Source organism: Manis pentadactyla, chromosome 5, assembly GCF_030020395.1.
Source record: "Manis pentadactyla isolate mManPen7 chromosome 5, mManPen7.hap1, whole genome shotgun sequence".
Classification (NCBI taxonomy): domain Eukaryota; kingdom Metazoa; phylum Chordata; class Mammalia; order Pholidota; family Manidae; genus Manis; species Manis pentadactyla.
Genome location: NC_080023.1, coordinates 13,505,292 through 13,526,332, shown reverse-complemented (window position 1 = coordinate 13,526,332; position 21,041 = coordinate 13,505,292). Strand labels below are relative to the sequence as shown.

Below are 21,041 nucleotides of genomic sequence, written 5' to 3'. Positions count from 1 at the left end.
TATTCTGTGCCCTTTGCCTTTTTATATATACTTTAGAATTACTTTGTCAGTGTCCATCAGGTATTGTGCAGGAATTTTGATTAGGATTGTATTGAATCTGTAGGTCTGGTTGAAAAGAACTGACATCTCAACAATATTGAGTCCCTGTTCAATTACATTTACTGTCTCTCCATTTAGTTAGTAGTTCTTTGATTTCTTTCATGAGAGTTTTATAGTTTTCCTTATATTGATCTTGTGCATATTTCATTAGATTTATACCTAAGTATTTCATTTTTTGAGGGTACTAATGTAAATAATATTGTTTCAAATTTCAACTTCCACTGGTTCGTTAGTGGTATATAGGAAGACAGTTGCCTTTAGTATATTAACCTTATATCCTGCAACCTTGCTGTATAAGTCCTTATTAGTTATAGGAGTTTTTTGTTGCCTCTTTGAGACTTTCTACATAGATAATTATGTCATCTGTGAATAAAGACAGTTTTATTTCTTCTTTCCCAATCTGTATATCTTTGGTTTCCTTTTCTTGTCTTATATATTACTTAGGATTTCCAATTGTGATGTTGAGTAGGAGTGCCAAGAGGGCAGGCACATCCTTGCCTTGTTTCAGATCTTAGGGGGAAAGCATCTAGTTTCTCACCATTAAGTCTGATGTTAGCTTTAGATTTTTTGTAGATGTTCTTATTAAGTTGAGGAAGTTCTCTCTTCCTAGTTTACGAAGAATTTTTATAAGAATGCATATTGGATTTTGTTCGCTGCTTTTTCTGTATCAATTGAGGTGATCATATGATTTTGTTCGCTGCTTTTTCTGTATCAATTGAAGTGATCATATGATTTTGTTCGCTGCTTTTTCTGTATCAATTGAAGTGATCATATGATTTTTCTTCTTTGGTCTACTGATGTGATGGATTACATTAGTTGATTTTTTAATGTTGAATATGCTTTGCATATCTGGGATAAATCTCACTTGGTCATTGTGTTTGTTTCTTTTTATATATTGTTGGATTTGATTTGCTAATATTTTGTTGATGATTTTTCCAACTATGTTCATGAGAGATATTGATCTGTAGTTTTTTCTTGTAATGTCTTTGTCTGCCTTTTGCATTAGGGTAATTCTGCCCTTAGAATAAGTTAGTAAGTACTCCCAATGCTTTTGTTCTTTGAAAAAGTATGTAGGGACTTTGCACTTTTTTTTTTCCTTCAATATTTAATTGAATTTTCCAGTGAAACCATCTGGGCTGGTGCTTTCTTCTTTGAATGGTTATTAATTATTCAGTTTTTAAACATAAGCTTATACAGGTTTTCTGTTTCTTCTTGTATGAGGTTGGTAGATTGTGTCTTTCAAAAAATTGATCAATTTCATGTAAATTATTGAATTTATGTGTACAAGTTGTTCATAATATTTCTTTATTAGCCTTTTAATGTCCATGATATCAGTAGTGATTGGTTCTTTTTTATTTCTGTATTTTTGTCTCTTCCCTCTTTTTCTTTGTATCCTGGTTAGGGGCTATGAATTGTATTTATCTTTTCAAAGAATCAACTAGTCCTAGTTTTTAAAAATGCATGGAAAATAAACTGGGTACCATCTACTGAGTTGTCTTTTAAGGAAGGAAAAATTCTGAATGCAAATCATGGACTTTTTCCTTAATCTGATTTTTGTCTTAATTGTTGGCATCGGCTTTTTAGACCTTATTTAACATTGGAACATGGGGACGTACCAAAAAGTTAGCAAAGAGGTGCTTTTTGCAGGATCAGTAACTGCGCCAAGGAGAATTTTGCTGTGGAGATTTAGTTATCTCTGTACCCATACCTCTGAGAATTCAACACCGAGTCTCCAGGAATTGTCATGAGATTATGTCAACATTGAAAAATCATTAGTTCTTTTGCTTTTTGTTCTACATTTAGATTCTTAAAATTTTTCCACAGGGCTTGAGCTTCTCAGAATGGTCCCATAGGAAGTTTAAATGCCTCACTATATCATTAAACTTCAAAGATTATTAAAGATCTCGTAAGTCACTTCAGTATATTTAAATTATATAAAGAGATAATTTTGAATTTTACATGAATTATGTCTTTTGGAAGTAAGACGTATGAGTAATTTGATTTTTAAATGAGTCATTAAAGAAGTGTTTATTTTGAAAAATTTTATGATTAATTACAGATGACCTTTGATATGACAGGGAACTTCATAATCAAGGGAAATTTGGTTTCATGTTTCTGGAAATAAAGGTTAGAAAAAACAGTGGAAAATGCTAGTCAAAAAGGCAAAACTTAGAGAACAAGAAGATGTATCTGTATCATATGTCTTCCCTGGTATTTTAGCTATTGACCAGTTGTTACAGGGTTTAGGAATCTGAATTCATACCAACTCTAAGTCTAGAATTTACTTTAAAATCATCTTGGGTTGGAAATAACCCAAGTAGCCATGGACAGATGAATGAATAAGCAAAAATATGGTGTTGACATACAAGAATATTATTTAGCCCTAAAAAGGGAGGAAGTTCTAATATGCTACAACATGAGGAACCTTGAGGATATTACACTAAGTGAAATAAGCAAGTCACAAAAAGACAAGTACTGTATGATTCTACTTAGGTAGTTGGAGTAGTCAAAACATAGAGACAGTGGAATTGTAGTTGCTTGGATGGCGGGGGATGAGAGGTTCTTGTTTAATGGTTATAGAATTTCAGTTTTACAAGGTAAAAATACAAGGTGGAAATGATAGTGATGATGGTTACACAACATTATGAATGTATATATAGTATCACTGAACTATATACATAAAATGATTGAGTGGTAAATTTGTGTATTTTGCCACAATTAAAACTGTTTTTTTAGTTCATCTTGAGTTAAAAGCTACTTCAAGTACCTAGCAGAAATGAAGGCACAGCCTCTACTAAACTATCTAAAACTTAGATCTCAAAATAGTCCCAAATATAAAATTCATTTAAAAATGAGCTCATTCCCCTACTCAAATAAACAAATCATAAAACACATAAGCAAATAAGACTGCAGTAGTTGGCAGAAACAGTAAAGAATAGGATTGAACCTTTGAAGACTATGGATTTTGTAATGAAAAGGTAAGAATATAAAAAGAGTATGTTTTAATCTGTTTATAGAAATATGAAGTTAAAAATCAAAAACGTGAGTAACAGAGACTATCAGTAACTACCCAATTTGTATGAAAAATAACCAAATACAGTATCTAAAAATGAAACAGTGGGAATTAAAAACTACTAAGTTTTAAAATCAGTTACATATAGTGTGGGTAATTGATAACCAAGGGTGATCTGAAGAGCCACAAAAAATGTAGCAGAGATGAAAATTGTGAAAGATGCTAAGAGGCAGGGAGGATGTAGTGATAGAAGCTATTGTGTGTTTAATCAGAGTTTCAGGTGGGGATTATAAATATAATTTTAATAAGTTGATACTCAAAATGATACAGCCATGAGTATTTTCCAGAATTTATGAAAGATATAATAAATAATTATATTCAGGGATCCTAGTGTTACCTAACCTAACAGAATGAGTGAAAATAGATTCACATCAGATTTAGTTGAAAACTGAAGAAAAAGAGAAAAATCTCAGAAACAGCCAAAATTTAAAGATTGATTACTTTCAGTTAAACAGTAGGCTGACATCTGATTTCTAAGGAAAAATGGACCCCTATAAGAGGAAGTGACTGTCAAATTAGGATTTTTATATTTTGGTAAAAGCTCTTTAAAGGAACTCATCTTTTACAGTTTAAAACATAAAGAAAATGGAGACATTACATCCTTAACAGACTTTTTCTTTAAAAACAAAACAAAACAAAAGTTTATACTCAAGGAAGAAACAAAACAACCCCAGAAAGAAAGTCTGAGATGCAAGGAGGAATGAAAGTAAAAATTAGTAAGCACTGGGGCAAATCTAAAGAAAACAGTTACAAAATAATAAAAATAATACCTATATGTGGGATTTTAAAAAGCTGCAACACCTGACAAGAGCATATAAGCCTGCAGTGTTGTGAGTGAAATTAAAGCATTCTACAACTCTTTCATAGGGCAAATATGTTGACTAACTTTAGACTTTGACAAGGAAAAATAAGCATGTGAAAATTTCTGGACTAAGTAATAAAGGAAGAGATCTAGAGATACTAGTTTCAAACCAGTAGAATAAGGAAAATAGTTTGAAAAAAATAATTTCAAAAGAGGAATTTGGATCTATCTATAAAAGCAAAAAAATGGGAGTAAATAGAAATAAACATCTGAATATAGTATGAACTCTCCAATTAAAACATCAGACTACCACATAGAATAAAAATTCAAATCTATCTATATGTTCTTCATAAGACTTTCTGAAAGGTGAAAATACACACAAATATGTGTAGCAACATACTATATCAAACATAAAGACAAAGAGAATTATTAAAAATTAATAGGATTTTTATATCATGATTAAAGTTACCGTTCACCAGAAAACCATGACAATTATGAATAGGTATAACAGAATAACATAGTCTGAAATATAAAGCAAAAGTGATCAATTGTACAAGGAAAACATCATGGAGGGAATGTTTAAGGTCTTGGTTAAGTCACACAGACCTAAAATTAATGAGAAGAAAGATTTCAACAACATAATTAACAAGTTTGGGTTAATGTATACATATATAGGGAGAGAACCCTGAATCCAACCATTGATATTACACAGATCATACACCTTGAAACATTTCAATTAAGTGGTGATCAGTTAAAAAAACGTAACTGTAAATTACTTAAGACATTTTGGAGTAGTTCATTCAATAAAAAAGACCTTATGAAGTCTATTAGAATATATTTAACACTGAATAATATTAAAAATACATTTTAAAACTTATACGACAAGCTGATTTGGTAGAAGGAAATTCATAGCCATAAATTCTCACATTAGAAAAAAAAATTTTGGAACTTAATGAGTAATCCGAGCACCAAAGTGAAGGAGGTTTTCTTTTAAAAAAAATTTAACCCTAAATAAGTACGAGAAAGGCAAACAAACAAGATATGAACACAAATTAATGAAGTAGAATGGAAAGATAAAAATAGACAATATAGACAAGGTTAAAAGGTTAATTTTAAAAACAGGCTATAAATATTAAAGTATCCCAACATGCTGGTATCTGAACTTACATTCTAAAATCCTAGGATCATGGGAAGATGGCGGCATGAATAGTTCAGAGGAATTCTCCTCCCCAAAACATATATATTTATGAAAATACAATAAATACAACTATTCCTAAAAGAGACACCAGTGGATGCAGTACAACAGCCAGGATACATCTACATCTGTGAGAACTCAACATCACACGAAGGGGGTAAGATACAAGCAATGGCCAGGCGGGACCCAAACGCTCCCCCACCGCAGAACCTGGCGGGAAGAAAGGAGTTGGAATGGGGAGGGAGTGAAAGCCCAGGACTGCTAAACAACCAGCTCTAGAAATCCGCACCCGGAGCGCAGACACAAGGTGCATGGGGTGCTGGATATCAGAGAAAAGGAGAAGCAAAACCTGTGGGCAGGTTCCCGCAACCAGTGCCCCTGAGACAAAAGAAAAGCGAGTGCTCTCGGCAAGTCTTAAAGAGACAGGGACCCCATAGCTGGACGAAATGGTCCCGGCACACTTAGCCAGCAGCTGGGAATCCCGGGGAACCTTAGGCACCCTAAACCCTTGGGAGGCAGCGCAGCTCTGAAGCCCCTCATGGCACTAAGCAGCCTGCCAGTTGTTCCTCCAACTGGTGCGGACCCTGACACACCAGCCCAGTAGCGGGAGAGTGGCTGCACGTGCCGGGGGCGGCGGCGCCGGAAGGGACCGGGAGCAGATCGCATGCGCCAACGGGGCCAGAGGGGACCAGAAGAGGCTTGTGCAAGCCCACAGCAGTGGTTGCCGAACAGCCTGGGTGCGGCTCGCGTGCACCAGCAGCAGTGGAGCCAGAGGAGCCCGGTAGAGGACCACGCAGGAGAGCCCCGCATGCACCTGCAGCGGATACAGAGGGAGCAGGCACGCTCCCAGCAGCTGACCGGAATCCCAGCCCAATGCACAGCCGCCCGGGCCAGACCCATAGGTCGCTGCTGGCACACAGCTGCCTGGCAGGGGTGCCGCTATTGTGGAGGAGTGCACCTGGCATGCCTGCCACTCCCGGCAGGGCTCCGCGCTGCTCTGACGGAGAACCCGCCCACAGCAGCTTACAGGACTAACCCGGGGGCTGCTCCAGAAGTGCGGGTAACCAACACAGGCAGCGGAGAAGGGCAAGGCATCAAGCAAGCAGGAAAGGACTTTCTTCTCCCAGCTGACACACCCACAACCTGCCTACAACCACCGCTATCACCATGAAAAGGTGAAAAAATTTAATCCAGTCCAAGATAGTTCAAACAACACCTGAGAAAGGATCTTCAGAGGCAGACCTAACCAGTCTCCCTGAAAAAGAATTCAAAATAAAAATCAAACATGCTGACAGAGCTGCAGAGAAATATGCAAGAGCTAAGGGATGAAGTCCAGAGGGAGATTACAGACATCTGGAGGGAGATTACACATGTCCGGAGGGAGATTACAGAAGTGAAACAAACTCTGGAAGGATTTATAAACAGAATGGATGAGATGCAAGAGGCCATTGATGGAATAGAAACCAGAGAACAGGAACGCATAGAAGCTGACAGAGAGAGAGAGAAAAGGATCTCCAGGAATGAAACAATATAAAGAGAACTGTGTGACCAATCCAAAAGGAAAAATATCCGTATTATAGGGGTACCAGAAGAAGAAGAGAGAGAAAAAGGGATAGAAAGTGTCTTTGAAGAAATAATTGCTGAAAACTTCCCCAAACTGGGGGAGGAAATAGTTGCTCAGACTACAGAGGCACACAGAACTCCTGAGAGATGGGACCCAAAGAGGACAACACCAAGACACATAATAATTAAAATGGCAAAGATCAAGGACAAGGACAGAGTATTGAAGGCAGCCAGAGAGAGAAAAAAGGTCACCTACAAAGGAAAACCCATCAGGCTACCATCAGACTTCTCAACAGAAACCCTACAGGCCAGAAGACAATGGCATGATAGATTTAATGCAATGAAACAGAAGGGCCTTGAACCAAGGATACTGTATCCAGCACGATTATCATTTAAAGATGAAGGAGGAATTTAACAATTCCCATAGAAGCAAAAGTTGAGGGAATTTGCCTCCCACAAATCACCTCTACAGGGTATCTTAGAGGGACTGCTCTAGATGGGAGCACTCCTAAAAAGAGCACAGAACAAAACACCGAATATATGAAGAATGGAGGAGGAGGAATAAGAAGGGAGAGACATAATCATCAGACTGTGTTTATAATAGCTCAATAAGCGAGCTAAGTTAGACAGCAATGTAGTAAACAAGCTAACCTTGAACCTTTGGTAACCACAAATGTAACGCCTGCAATGGCAATAAGTACATATCTTTCAATAATCACCCTAAATATAAATGGACTGAATGCACCAATCGAAAGACACAGAGTAATAGAATGGATGAAAAAGCAAGACCCATCTATATGCTGCTTGCAAGAGACTCACCTCAAACCCAAAGACATGTACAGATTAAAAGTCAAGGGATGCAAAAAGATATTTCATGCAAAAAACAAAGAGAAAAAAGCAGGTGTTGCAGTACTAGTATCAGACAAAATAGACTTCAAAATAAAGAAAGTAACAAGAGATAAAGAAGGACATTATGTAATGATAAAGGGCTCAGTCCAATAAGAGGATATAACCATTATAAACATATATGCACCCAATACAGGAGCACCAATATATGTGAAATAAATACTAACAGAACTAAAGGAGGAAATAGAATGCAATGCCTTCACTCTGGGAGACTTCAACATACCACTCACTCCAAAGGACAGATCCACCAGACAGAAAATAAGTAAGGACACAGAGGCACTGAACAACACACTAGAACAGATGGACCTAATAGACATCTATAGAACTCTACATCCAAAAGCAACAAGATACACATTCTTCTCAAGTGCACATGGAACATTCTCCAGAATAGACCACATACTAGGCCACAAAAAGAGCCTCAGTAAATTCCAAAAGATTGAAATCCTACCAACCAACTTTTCAGACCACAAAGGCATAAAACTAGAAATAAATTGTACAAAGAAAGCAAAAAGGCTCACAAACACTTGGAGGCTTAACAACATGCTCCTAAATAATCAATGGTTCAACGACCAAATTAAAATGGAGATCCAGCAATATATGGAAACAAATGACAACAACAAAACAAAGCCCCAACTTCTGGGGGACGCAGCAAAAGGAGTCTTAAGAGGAAGATATATAGCAATCCAGGCATATTTAAAGAAGGAAGAACAATCCCAAATGAATAGTCTAATGTCACAATTATCGAAATTGGGCAAAGAAAAACAAATGAGTCCTAAGGTCAGCAGACGGAGGGACATAATAAAGATTAGAGAAGAAATAAATAAAATTGAGAAGAATAAAACAATAGGAAAAATCAATGAAACCAAGAGCTGGTTCTTCAACAAAATAAACAAAATAGATAAGCTCTAGCCAGACTTATTAAGAGAAAAAGAGAATCAACAGAATCAGAAACGAGAAAGGAAACATCACGAGGGACCCCACAGAAATACAAAGAATTATTAGAGACTGCTATGAAAACCTATATGCTAAGAAGCTGGAAAACCTAGAAGAAATGGACAACTTCCTAGAAAAATACAACCTTCCAAGACTGACCAAGGAAGAAGCACAAAATCTAAACAAACCAATTACCAGCAAAGAAATTTAAGCAGTAATCAAAGAACTACCCAAGAACAAAACCCCCAGGCCAGATGGATTTACCTCGGAATTTTATCAGACATACAGAGAAGACATAATACCCATTCTCCTTAAAGTTTTCCAAAAAATAGAAGAGGAGGGAATACTCCCAAACTCATTCTATGAAGCCAACATCACCCTAATACCAAAACCAGGCAAAGACCCCACCAAAAAAGAAAATTACAGACCAATATCCATGATGAATGTAGATGCAAAAATACTCAATAAAATATTAGCAAACCGAATTCAAAAATATATCAAAAGGATCATACACCATGACCAAGTGGGATTCATCCCAGGGATGCAAGGATGGTACAACATTCGAAAATCCATCAACATCATCCACCACATCAACAAAAAGAAAGACAAAAACCACATGATCATCTCCATAGATGCTGAAAAAGCATTCAACAAAATTCAACATCCATTCATGATAAAAACTCTCACATAATGGATATAGAGGGCAAGTACCTCAACATAATAAAGGCCATATATGATAAGCCCACAGCCAACATCATAGTGAACAGTGAGAAACTGAAAACCTTTCCTCTGAAATCGGGAACAAGACAGGGATGCCCCCTCTCCCCACTGTTATTCAATATAGTACTGGAGGTTCTAGCCATGGCAGTTAGACAAAACAAAGAAATACAAGGAATCCACATTGGTAAAGAAGAAGTTAAACTGTCACTATTTGCAGATGACATGATATTGTACATAAAAAACCCTAAAGACTCTACTCCAAAACTACTATAACTGATATTGGAATACAGCAAAGTTGCAGGATACAAAATTAACACACAGAAATCTGTGGCTTTCCTATACCCTAACAATGAACTAATAGAAAGAGAAATCAGGAAAACAATTCCATTCACAGTTGCATCAAAAAGAATAAAATACCTAGGAATAAACTTAACCAAGGAAGTGAAAGACCTATACCCTGAAAACTATAAGACACTCTTAAGAGAAATAAAAGAGGACACTAAGAAATGGAAACTCATCCCATGCTCTTGGCTAGGAAGAATTAATATAATCAAAATGGCCATCCTGCCCAAAGCAATATACAGATTTGATGCAATCCCTATCAAATTACCAGCACCATTCTTCAACGAACTGAAACAAATAGTTCAAAAATTCATATGGTAACACCAAAGACCCCGAATAGCCAAAGCAATCCTGAGAAGGAAGAATAAAATAGGGGGGATCTCACTCCCCAACTTCAAGCTCTACTACAAAGTCACAGTAATCAACACAGTTTGGTACTGGTACAAGAACAGAGCCACAGACCAGTGGAACAGAATAGAGACTCCAAGCATTAACCCAAACATATATAGTCAATTAATATATGATAAAGGAGCCATGGACATACAATGGGAAAATGACAGTGTCTTCAACAGATGGTGCTGGCAAAACTGGACAGCTACATGTAAGAGAATGAAACCGGATCACTGTCTAACCCTATACAGAAAAGTAAATTAGAAATGGATCAAAGACCTGAATGTAAGTCATGGAACCATAAAACTCTTAGAAAAAAGCATAGGCAAAAATCTCTTGGACATAAGCATGAGCGACTTCTTCATGAACATATGTCCCTGGACAAGGGAAACAAAAGCAAAAACGAACAAGTGGGACTATATCAAGCTGAAAAGCTTCTGTACAGCAAAGGACACCATCAATAGAAAAAAAAGTACCCTACAGTGTGGGAGAATATATTCATAAATGACAGATCCGATAAAGGGTTGACATCCAAAATATATAAAGAGCTCATGCACCTCAACAAACAAAAAGCAAATAATCGAATTAAAAAATGGGCAGAGGAGCTGAACAGACAGTTCTCCAAAGAAGAAATTCAGATGGCCAACAAACACATGAAAAGATGCTCCACATTGCTAGTCATCAGTGAAACACAAATTAAAACCACAATGAGATATCACCTCACACCAGTAAGGATCGCCACCATCCAAAAGACAAACAACAACAAATGTTGGCGAGGTTGTGGAGAAAGGGGAACCCTCCTACACTGCTGGTGGGAATGTAAATTAGTTCAACCATTGTGGAAAGCAATATGGAGGTTCCTCAAAATGCTCAAAATAGACTTACCATTTGAGCCAGGAACTCCACTTCTAGGAATTTACCCTAAGAATCAGCAGCCGTATTTGAAAAAGACAGATGCACCCCTATGTTTATCGCTGCACTATTTATAATAGCCAAGAAATGGAAGAAGCCCAGTGTCCATCAGTAGATGAATGGATAAAGAAGATGTGGTACATATTCACAATGGAATATTATTCAGCCATAAAAAGAAAACAAATCCTACCATTTGCAACAACATGGATGGAGCTAACCAAATGATTTCACTCATATATGGAGTATAAGAACAACGAAAAATTGAAGGAACGAAACAGCAGCAGAAGCACAGAACCCAAGAATGGACTAACAGTTACCAAAGTGAAAGGGACTGGGGAGTATGGGTGGGAAGGGAGGGGAAAAGGGGAGGGAAAAAGATAGGGTGCATTATGATTAGCATGTATAATGTTGGAGGGGAGGCATGGGGATGGCTGTACAACACAGAGAAGACAAGTAGTGATTCTACATCTTACTACACTGATGGACATTTACTGTAATGGGGATTGTGGGGGAGACTTGGTGAAGGTGGGAGTCTAGTAAACAATGTTCTGCATATAATTGTAGATTAATGATAAAATTTTAAAAATAAAATAAAATTAAAAAATGCCCATACTGTCAAAAGCAGTCCACAAATTAAGTGCTATCCCTATCAATATATCAATAGCATCTTTCAAAACCAGAGTAAATAATTCTAAAACTTTTATGGATATTTTAGACAAAAGACTCCTAATAACCAAATAAATTTGAGAAAGAAAAACAAAGCCAGAGCTACCTATGCTCTCATTTCAAACTATATTATAAAGCTACAGTACTCATAACAGTTTATTATTGGCACAAAAATAGACACACAGATCAATGTAGGAAAATAAAGAGCCCAGAAATAAACCCATGCTTATATGGTTCATTGGTATATGACCAAGGAGTCAAGGATATACAATGGAGAAAAAGCAGTGTCTTCAATAAGTGGTGTTGGGAAAACTGTACAGCTACATGTGAAAGAATGAAACTGGATCACTGTCTTGCACCATACACATGAATTCAAAATGGGTTAAAGACTTAAATGTAAGACCTGAAACCATAAAACTTCTAGAAGAAAATATAGGAAGTGAACTCTTGAACATTGGCATTAGTAATTTTTTTCTAGATACATCTTCCCAGACAAAGGACACAAAAGCAAAAATGAAGAAGTTGGACTACATCAAACTAAAAGTCTTCTCTACAGCAAAGGAAACCATGAACAAAACAGAAGGGCAGCCTGATGAATGGGAGAAGATATTTGGGAGTGATATACCCAATAAGTGGCTAACATCAAAAATACATAAAGAACTCATCCAGCTCAACACCAAAAAAAACAAATCCAATTTCAAGAATGGGCAGGAGACCTGAATAGACATTCTCCCAAAGAAAACATACATATGGCCAACACACATGAAAAGATGCTCCTCATCAGTAATCCCTCAGGGAAATGCAAATCAAAACCATAATGAGATATTAACTCACACTAGTCAAAACTGATAGTAATAAAAAAAAGAAATAACAAGGGCTGGCACGAATGTGGAGACAAAGAAACCCTCATACACATTTGATAGGAAGTAACTTACGGCAGCTACAAACAAAACAGCAGTGTATAGTTTCTCAAAAAAGTAAAAATAGAAATACCATATGACCCAGTAACTCCACTTCTGGGAATTTATCCAAAGAAAACAAAATCACCGATTCTAAAAGACATGTGCACATTGCATCCTTATTTACAATAGCAAAGATACAGAAACAACCCACGTGCCCAGTGATAGATTAGTGAATAGAAGTCTTGGTACAGAGATAAACAGTGGGATATTACTCAGCCATTAAATAAAGAAGGAAATCTTGGCATTTGCAACAACATGGATGGACTAGAGGGTATTAATGCTAAGTGAAAAAAGTAAAACCCAAAAAAGGTAAATGGTATATGATTTCACTTACTGTGGAATCTAAACAACAAAACAAATGGACAGACCAAACAGAAAAAGACTCATAAACAGAACAGACTGGTGGTTGCCATTGGGAAGGGGCATGGGGGAATGGGTGAAATATGTGAAGAGGGGATAAGGATGTACACACCTCAAATTATAAAATAAATTAGCTGTGGGGATGAAAGTGCAATATAGTGAATATAATAATATAATGTCTTTCATGGTAGACCATAACTATACCTCCTGTAGTGAGCATTTAATAATGTAGTTTGTTGTTAAATTAGTAATGTGTACACCTGAAGCCAACATAATATTGCATATCAACTATACAATAAAAATAAACTCATACACAAAATACATGTATACTGTATTTTACCTGTGGAGTTACTGTACTGGTGCTTTGTATTTTTGTGTGGACTATACTGTATAGTATCTTTTCATTAGGTCAGAACAGCTAGCAACACTTTTTCCATTTTTGTGTATCTGAGAATGACTAAATTTCCTTGTTGTTTTTAAAGGGTATTTTTGCTGAATATAGAATTATTTGTCAACAGTCTTTTTCAGTTCCTTGAACATGTCATCCCACTGCCTTCTTGGTCTTCATGGTGTCTGATGTGATACTGGCTGTTAGTCTCATTGAGGATCCCTTGTATCTGATGAGTTTTTTCCTCTCTCTCTCTCTCTCTCTCTCTCTCTCTCAAGGTTTAATCCTTATCTTTGGTTTCTGGCTCTTTGATTAGAATGCATGTAAGTGTGGCTTTGTTGGAGTTCGTCCTACTTGGAGTTTCTAGCTTCTTGATTGTGTAAATGTTTTCATCAAATTTGGGAAATTATCAGCCATCGTTTCTTCTTTGTACTCCTTTCTCTTCTCTCCTGACACTACCATGCGTGAATGCTGGTATACGTGATGGTATCCCACAGGTCTCTGAGGCTGTTCTTTTTTGTTGTTGTTGCTGCTTTGTACTCTCCCCTCTTGTCCATCCATCCATTTGTCCTTTCCCTCATTCCCTCTTCTTCCCTATCTCCATTCTTTCCTTCCTCTTCTCAGGCTGGATCATCTCAATTGGCCTACATACTCAAATTCACTGATACTTTTTTTCTGACATTCCAATCTGATGTTGAATCCAACCTAGAGAACTTTGCATTTTATTTTCATTACTATACTTTTCAACTCCAGAATTTCTATTTGGTTCTTTTTAAAAACTTCTATTTTTTTATATTTTTTATTTGGTGAGATATACTCCTGGTACTCTCTTTTATTCCTTTATACATGCTTTCCTTTAATTCTTCAAACATATTTAAAATGGCTGATTTAGATAATAACTGCACACTAGTGGGGATTAGGATTTAAGCTATGTAACTGTTGAACCACTGTGTTGTACATTTGAAACCAATGTAAAATTGTGTATCAATGATGCTTCAGTTAAAAGTGAAATAAAATAAAATGGCTGATTTTAAGTTTTTGTCTTGGAAATCCAGTATCTGGTCCTTTTCAGAGATATTTTCTTGTGACTTTTTCTTCCTGTGTGTGGACCATACTTTGTTGTTTTCTTTGCATTTCTCATAACTGTTTTGCATAAAGAACAGGATATTATAAATAATACAGTGTGACAGCTGTAGAAATCAGATTATCCCCCATCTCAGGATTTCTTGTTATTGCTGTTTGTTTGTTTAGTGACTTTTCTTAACTAATTCTGTGAAGTCAGTATTCTTTGTATTGTATGGCCACTGACAGCTGTGCTTAGCTAGATTAGTGGTCAAGTAATGATTAAACAGAGATTTCCTTAAATATGTAGAACCATAAGATTCTTAATCTTTGCCTATGGGTTATGCATGTGTTGGGGCAGGATACCTCAGAACTGATGAGAGAGGATAGGAATAGGGAAGTTTAAAGTGCTGCAAAACTTGTCCTTCTTGTCCTTATCAAGAGTTAGCCAATAATCTTTTGTTTTCCCATTAAGGTATCATTGATATACAATGCTATAAAGGTTTCACATAAGCAACATTGTGGTTTTGTGGTTAGTACATTCACCCATATTATCAAGTCCCCCCACCCCACTCCATTGCAGTCACTGTCTATCAGCATAGTAAGATGCTATAGAGTCACTACTTATCTTCTCTGTACTATACTACCTTCCCTGTGACCCCCCTACATTATGCTAATCATAGCACCCCTTAATGCCCCTCTCCCTCCCCCTCTACCCCCTTCCATTTGGTAATTGCTAGTCCCTTCTTGGAGTTAGTCAGTCTGCTGTTGTTTTGTTTCTTCACTTTTGCTTCATTGTTATATGCCACAAATGAGTGAAATCATTTTATACTTGTCTTTCTCAGCCTGGCTTATTTCACTGAGCATAATACTCTCTAGCTCCATCCATGTTGTTGCAAATGGTAGAATTTGTTTTCTTCTAATGGCTGAATAATATTCCATTGTGTATATGTACCACCTCTTCTTATCCATTCATCTACTGATGAACACTGAGGTTGCTTCCATATCTTGGTTATTATAAATAGTGCTGTGACCAACATAGGAGTGCATATGTCTTTTTGAATTGGGGATCTTGTTTCCTTTTGGTAAATTCCTAGGAGTGGGATTCCTGGGTCAAATGGTATTTCTATTTTTAGTTTTTTGAGGAACCACCATACTGCTTTCCACAGTAGTTGAACTAATTTACGTTCCCACCAACACTGTAGGAGGTTTACCCTTCCTCCACATCCTCGCCAGCATTTGTTGTTCCTTATCTTTTGGATGGTGGCCATCCTAACTGGTGTGAGGTGATATCTCATTGTGGTTTTAATTTGCATTTCCCTGTAGAGCATCTTTTAATGTCCCTGTTGGCCATCTGAATTTCTTCTTTGGAGAATTCTCTGTTCACATCTTCCACCCGTTTTTTAATCGGGTTATTTGCTTTTTTGTTGTTGAGGCATATGAGTTCTTTATATATTTTGGATGTTAACCCCTTGTCAGATACTCATTTACAAATATATTCTCCCATACTGTAGGGGTCCTTTGCTGTACAGAAGCTTTTTAGTGTTATGTAGTCCCATTTGTTCATTTTCCTTCTGTTTCCCTTGCCCAAGGAGATGTGTTCAGGAAAAAGTTGCTAATGTTTATATTCAGGAGATTTTTGCCTATGTTGTCTCCTAAGAGTTTTATGGTTTCATGACTTACATTCAGGTCTGTGATCCATTTCGAGTTTACTTTTGTGTATGGAGTTAGATCGTACTCCAGTTTCATTCTCTTACGTGTAGCTGTCCAGTTTTGCCAACACCAGTTGTAGAAGAGGCTATCATTACCCCATTGTATAGCCATGAATCTATTATTGTATATTAATTGGCTGTATATGTTTAGATTACTATCAGGGCTCTTTATTCTATTCCACTGATATATGGTTCTGTTCTTGTGCCAGTACCAAATTGTTTAGATTACTGTGGCTTTGTTACAGAGCTTGAAGTCCCCGCATTCTATTCTTCCTTCTCAGGATTGCTTTGACTATTCAGGGTCTTTTGTGGTTCCATATGAATTTTAGAACTATTTGTTCCAGTTCATTGAAGAATGCTGCCGGTATTTTGATAGGGATTGCACTGAATATGTAGATTGCTTTAGGCAGGATGGCCATTTTGACAATATTAATTATTCCTATACATGAACATAGGATGTAGTTCCTTTCACTGGTGTCTTTTTTAATTTCTCTCATAAGTGTCTTGTAGTTTTCAGGGTATAGGTCTTTCACCTCCTTGGTTAGGTTTATTCCTAGATATTTTATTCTTTTTCATGTGATAGTAAATGGAATTATTTTCCTGATTTCTCTTTCTTGTAGTTCATTGTTAGTGCATAGGAACACAACAGATTTCTGTGTATTAATTTTACATCCTGCAACTTTGCTAAATTCACTTATTCTAATAGTTTTGGAGTGGATTCTTTAGGGGTTTTTATGTACAATATCATGTCTTCTGCAAATAGTGTCAGTGTAACTTCTTTCTTACCAGTCTGGATGCCTTTTATTTCTTTGTGTTGTCTGATTGCCATGGCTAGGACCTCTAGTAATATGTTGAATAAAAGTGGGGAGAGTGGGCATCCTTGTCTTGTTCCCGATCTTTAAGGAAAAGCTTTCAGCTTCTTACTGTTAAGTATAATCTTGGCTGTGGGTTTTTCATATATGGCCTGTATTATGTTGAGGTACTTGCTCTCTATACCCATTTTGTTGAGAGTTTTTATCATGAATGGGTGTTGAATTTTGTCAAATGCTTTTTTGGTATCTATTGAGATGATGATATGATTTTTGTCCTGCTTTTTGTTGATGTGGTGTATGATGTTGATGGATTTTCGAATATTGTACTATCCTTGCATCCCTGCAATAAATCCTACTTGATCATGATGGATGATCTTTTTGATGTATTTTTGTGTTCAGTTTGCTAGTATTTTGTTGAGTATTTTTGCATCTATGTTCGTCAGGAATATTGGTCTGTAGTTTTCTTTTTTGTGGTGTCTTTGCCTGGTTTTAGTATTAGAATGATGCTGGCCTCATAGAATGAGTTTGATAGTATTCTCTTCTCTTCTACTTTTTGGAAACCTTTAAGGAGGATGGATATTAGGTCTTCTCTAAATGTTTGATAAAATTCAGTGGTGAAGCCATCTGTTCCAGGGGTTTTGTTTTTAGGTAGTTTTTTGATTACCAAATCAGTTTCATTGCTGGTAATTGATCTGCTCACATTTTCTGTTTCTTCCTGGGTCTGTCTTGGAAAGTTGTATTTTTCTGGAAAGTTTTCCATTTCTTCTAGGTTATCCAATTTGTTAGCATATTATTTTTCATAGTATTCTTTAATAATTCTTTGTATGTTTGTGGTGTCTGTAGTGACTTTTCCTTTCTCATTTCTGATTCTGTTTATGTGTGTACATTGTCTTTTTTTCTTAGTAAGTCTGGCTAAGGGTTTATCTATTTTGTTTATTTTCTTGAAGAACCAGCTCCTGGTTTCATTGATTCTTTCTGTTGTTTTATTCTTCTTAAATTTATTTATTTCTACTCTGATCTGTATTATGTTCCTCCTTCTACTGACTTTGGGCCTCACTTGTCCTTCTTTTTCTAGTTCCATTAATTGTGAGTTTAGACTGATCATTTGGGCCAATATTCTTGAATATACACTTTCTAGAAAGCTTTTGGGTAATTCTAGAATTCTTTTGTTTAATGAATGACATCTACCCTTCCTTCCTCTGCCCCACACACAGAGCAATTAAAATTAAAAGTCCACATCAGACCCACAGTATTAAGAGAGTCAAAGTTGAAGAGAACCCACCAGCTTTCTGAAGTATATTTTCGTGGCTTTTTCCTTGATTCAATCTTCTTTCTACCTTTCTCAAGTTTAGCCTCATTTGCTGCCTGTGTGACTGAAAGTTTCTGAAACAATCATGATTTTTCTGGTTTCTTTCATTCTTATAAAATCCTTCCTTTATATGTCTCTTTTTTTCTCATTTAATTAGCAAAAAAGAAATCAGGACATTTTAACACTGCTTAGAAATTTCTCTAAGCATATCACCATTTCATTAGGAATATTTTTACTTCCCTTTTACTGCATACAATCATGTTGTAAATTTCCTGTCACTACATGATATGTATGATCTTTTTTCAACTTTCCAGTAACATTTACTGCATTTATCTATAACTTTTTTCCATGCAGCCTTATCAGGGACTATGAGACCACTAATACAGTTTCTTCAAGGTACTTTAGGCTTATTTTAACACCAAAGCCCATTTCCTGGTTGTAAAGCCACATCTGCACTGTAGGTTTTCATTAACAGCAGCATCCCACTAACGAGTACCAAAATCTGTATCGTCTCTTAGGATTTAACAAATCACCCCCAAAATTTAGCAGTTTAAAAGAACATTCGTTGTCTCAGAACATTTTTTCTGAGCTAGAAATTTTTTTTTGGATGATATTTACTGTCATTAGTTTATTTATATTTATATTAATTTTTTTATTAAGGTATCATTGATATACAGTCTTATGAAGGTTTCACAAGAAAAACAATGTAGTTATTACATTCACCCCTAATATCGAGTCCCCCCACCCCCACCCCATGCCCCATTGCAGTCCCTGTCCATCAGTGTAATAAGATGCCACAGAGTCCCTGTTTGAGCTACGAATCTTGAGAATGGCTTAGCTGTATATTCTGGCTCAATTGCTCACTTGGCTGCAGTGAAAGGATTAGTTATTGTTGCAGCCATCTGGAGTTTGATTTATATGGTATATCTTCCAAATTCACTCATTTTTCTGTTCGCAGGACCTTTTTTATAGGACCACAGTCCTTTCTGTCAGATGTTTTTTCAGAATTCAAAATTCTTTGCTTTGGAAGATGTAGTATAGTAAGAGATATTTATTATGTAACATCTCCAGAGGGTCCTAAACAGCACCCTATGATCAAGTGTATTGATATTTCTGTAGGACCATAGGTAGATTCATGTCAGCTTAGGTCACAATCTCCTCCTAGATGTGGGGTAGTTCATTGCTTCTTCTCTCCTCTAAAGAGTGTATTTTCAAATCTTGCATTTTTGAGTCATGGGTCTATAATGATAGTTGCTATTTGGAGGACTTGCCTTCAGTTACCTTAGATAAGTGCTCTAGCTAATACTGAAACCAAAACTAAGGAGATTTAAGCCTTCAGTCTCAGAAAGCCCTGGAATAGGGCAAGCCAGTTCACATAACAATCATCTGTCTTGGTAAGAATTGAGGCACTTTGGTATCTCTAGAACTGGCTTATTTCTAAGAGGAACAGAGTATGGAGTCTAATCACATGTATGCTTTGTTGTGCTTCCCAACTTACTGTATTGGACCTCTGAAGGAGCAGAGTAAATAAACAAATTGGGGTGAGGCCAAAAGTCTATGTGAGAAAGACATCCACCTCCCTTCCGCAATACCAAAACTCTTTATCACTATTATATACTGTGTTTATAAGTGGTCTGTGCTTATTCCACATCTCTTACCATATAATCAATCAGTTGTTTTTACCTCTTGTACATGTTTTAAACAGAATTGTATATCATTGCTCAACTTCATTATAGTTCTGATAACACATTTTGGGATCAAGGATTGATTAAGATCCTCATAATAATATTGCTGTTTTTATAGGAGAATCTTTATGTATGCATGCTGAAATTTTAGAAATGAAATGTCATAATTCTATAATTTACTTTCACTGGTTTTGAAAACAAAAACAAATGAAAAAGAAAGTGAATGTGGCAGAATACTGAATTTTGGTTGACGGTGTCCTTGTATCGTTCTTTATCTTTTTTTCTTTTGATTGAAATTCCTTAATATAAAAGTTGAGCACAAAATCCTTGATAATGACATTCAGGCTGTGTATGAAATTCACTTTTGAGAAAGTTGAATAATTCAATGGTAATAAACACTTATTAGAGTTTGGATGGTTAAAAGTTGCTTTGTTACTTATGTACACAATTTGTGTTCACATACTAAGTGTTTTAATATCTAGTAGAATACATTTGAATTAAAATTCTGAAAATGAGCCTCTCTGCATCTCTGATTATCTGTATTTTAGTTTGGGACCAAAAATGTTTAATAAATGATTAAATATGTCAAGTTTTGGGTTGCTATACTATAATACTAATTAAATCTATAAGGGTTTTATTGCTAAGTCCTAGAAACCATTGGCAATTAAAGGCTGAACTAAAAGACCTCTGAAATCATTAATTTGTAATTAAGTTTAAATGTTGGTCTTTTGCATTTCTCATTTTTAATGCATATTATATTTATTTCTTCCCTAGATCTTCCTCAGAACTGTGATCCTAACATTCCCCTAGTTGCTCAGGAATTAATGAAAAAGATGATACGTCAGTTTGCAATTGAGTATATTTCAAAAAGTGGTAAAATTCAAGAGAATAGAAATGGTTCAATTGGACCAAGTCTAATATGTAAAAGTATCCAAATGAATCAAGCAGAAAACTCCCTTCAGGAAGAGCAGGAAGGCCCCTTAGATCTCACTGTGAATCGAACGCAAGAACAAAATACTCAGCAAGGTAAGATTTTGTGTGTGCGTGATATGATTTTATGTTTTAGTACTCATATGTATATATATCTAACCTTATATTTATAGTAAAGTTTATTTTAGAAGTAATATTACATGTAATTAGGCTGTGTAAC

The 21,041-nt window shown here is 36.1% G+C and overlaps 1 protein-coding gene across 10 annotated transcripts in view; it reads left to right on the top strand.

Moving 5' to 3' along the window:
- Nucleotides 1-21,041, top strand: part of LCORL (ligand dependent nuclear receptor corepressor like) — a 166,468-nt gene that overhangs the window by 102,012 nt on the left and 43,415 nt on the right. For all 10 annotated transcript variants that reach the window (XM_036921039.2, XM_036921033.2, XM_036921037.2 and 7 more), the window contains one exon: nt 20,666-20,917. In XM_036921039.2, coding sequence (XP_036776934.1) covers nt 20,666-20,917 — 252 coding nt within the window. The remainder of the gene's footprint in view (nt 1-20,665; nt 20,918-21,041) is intronic.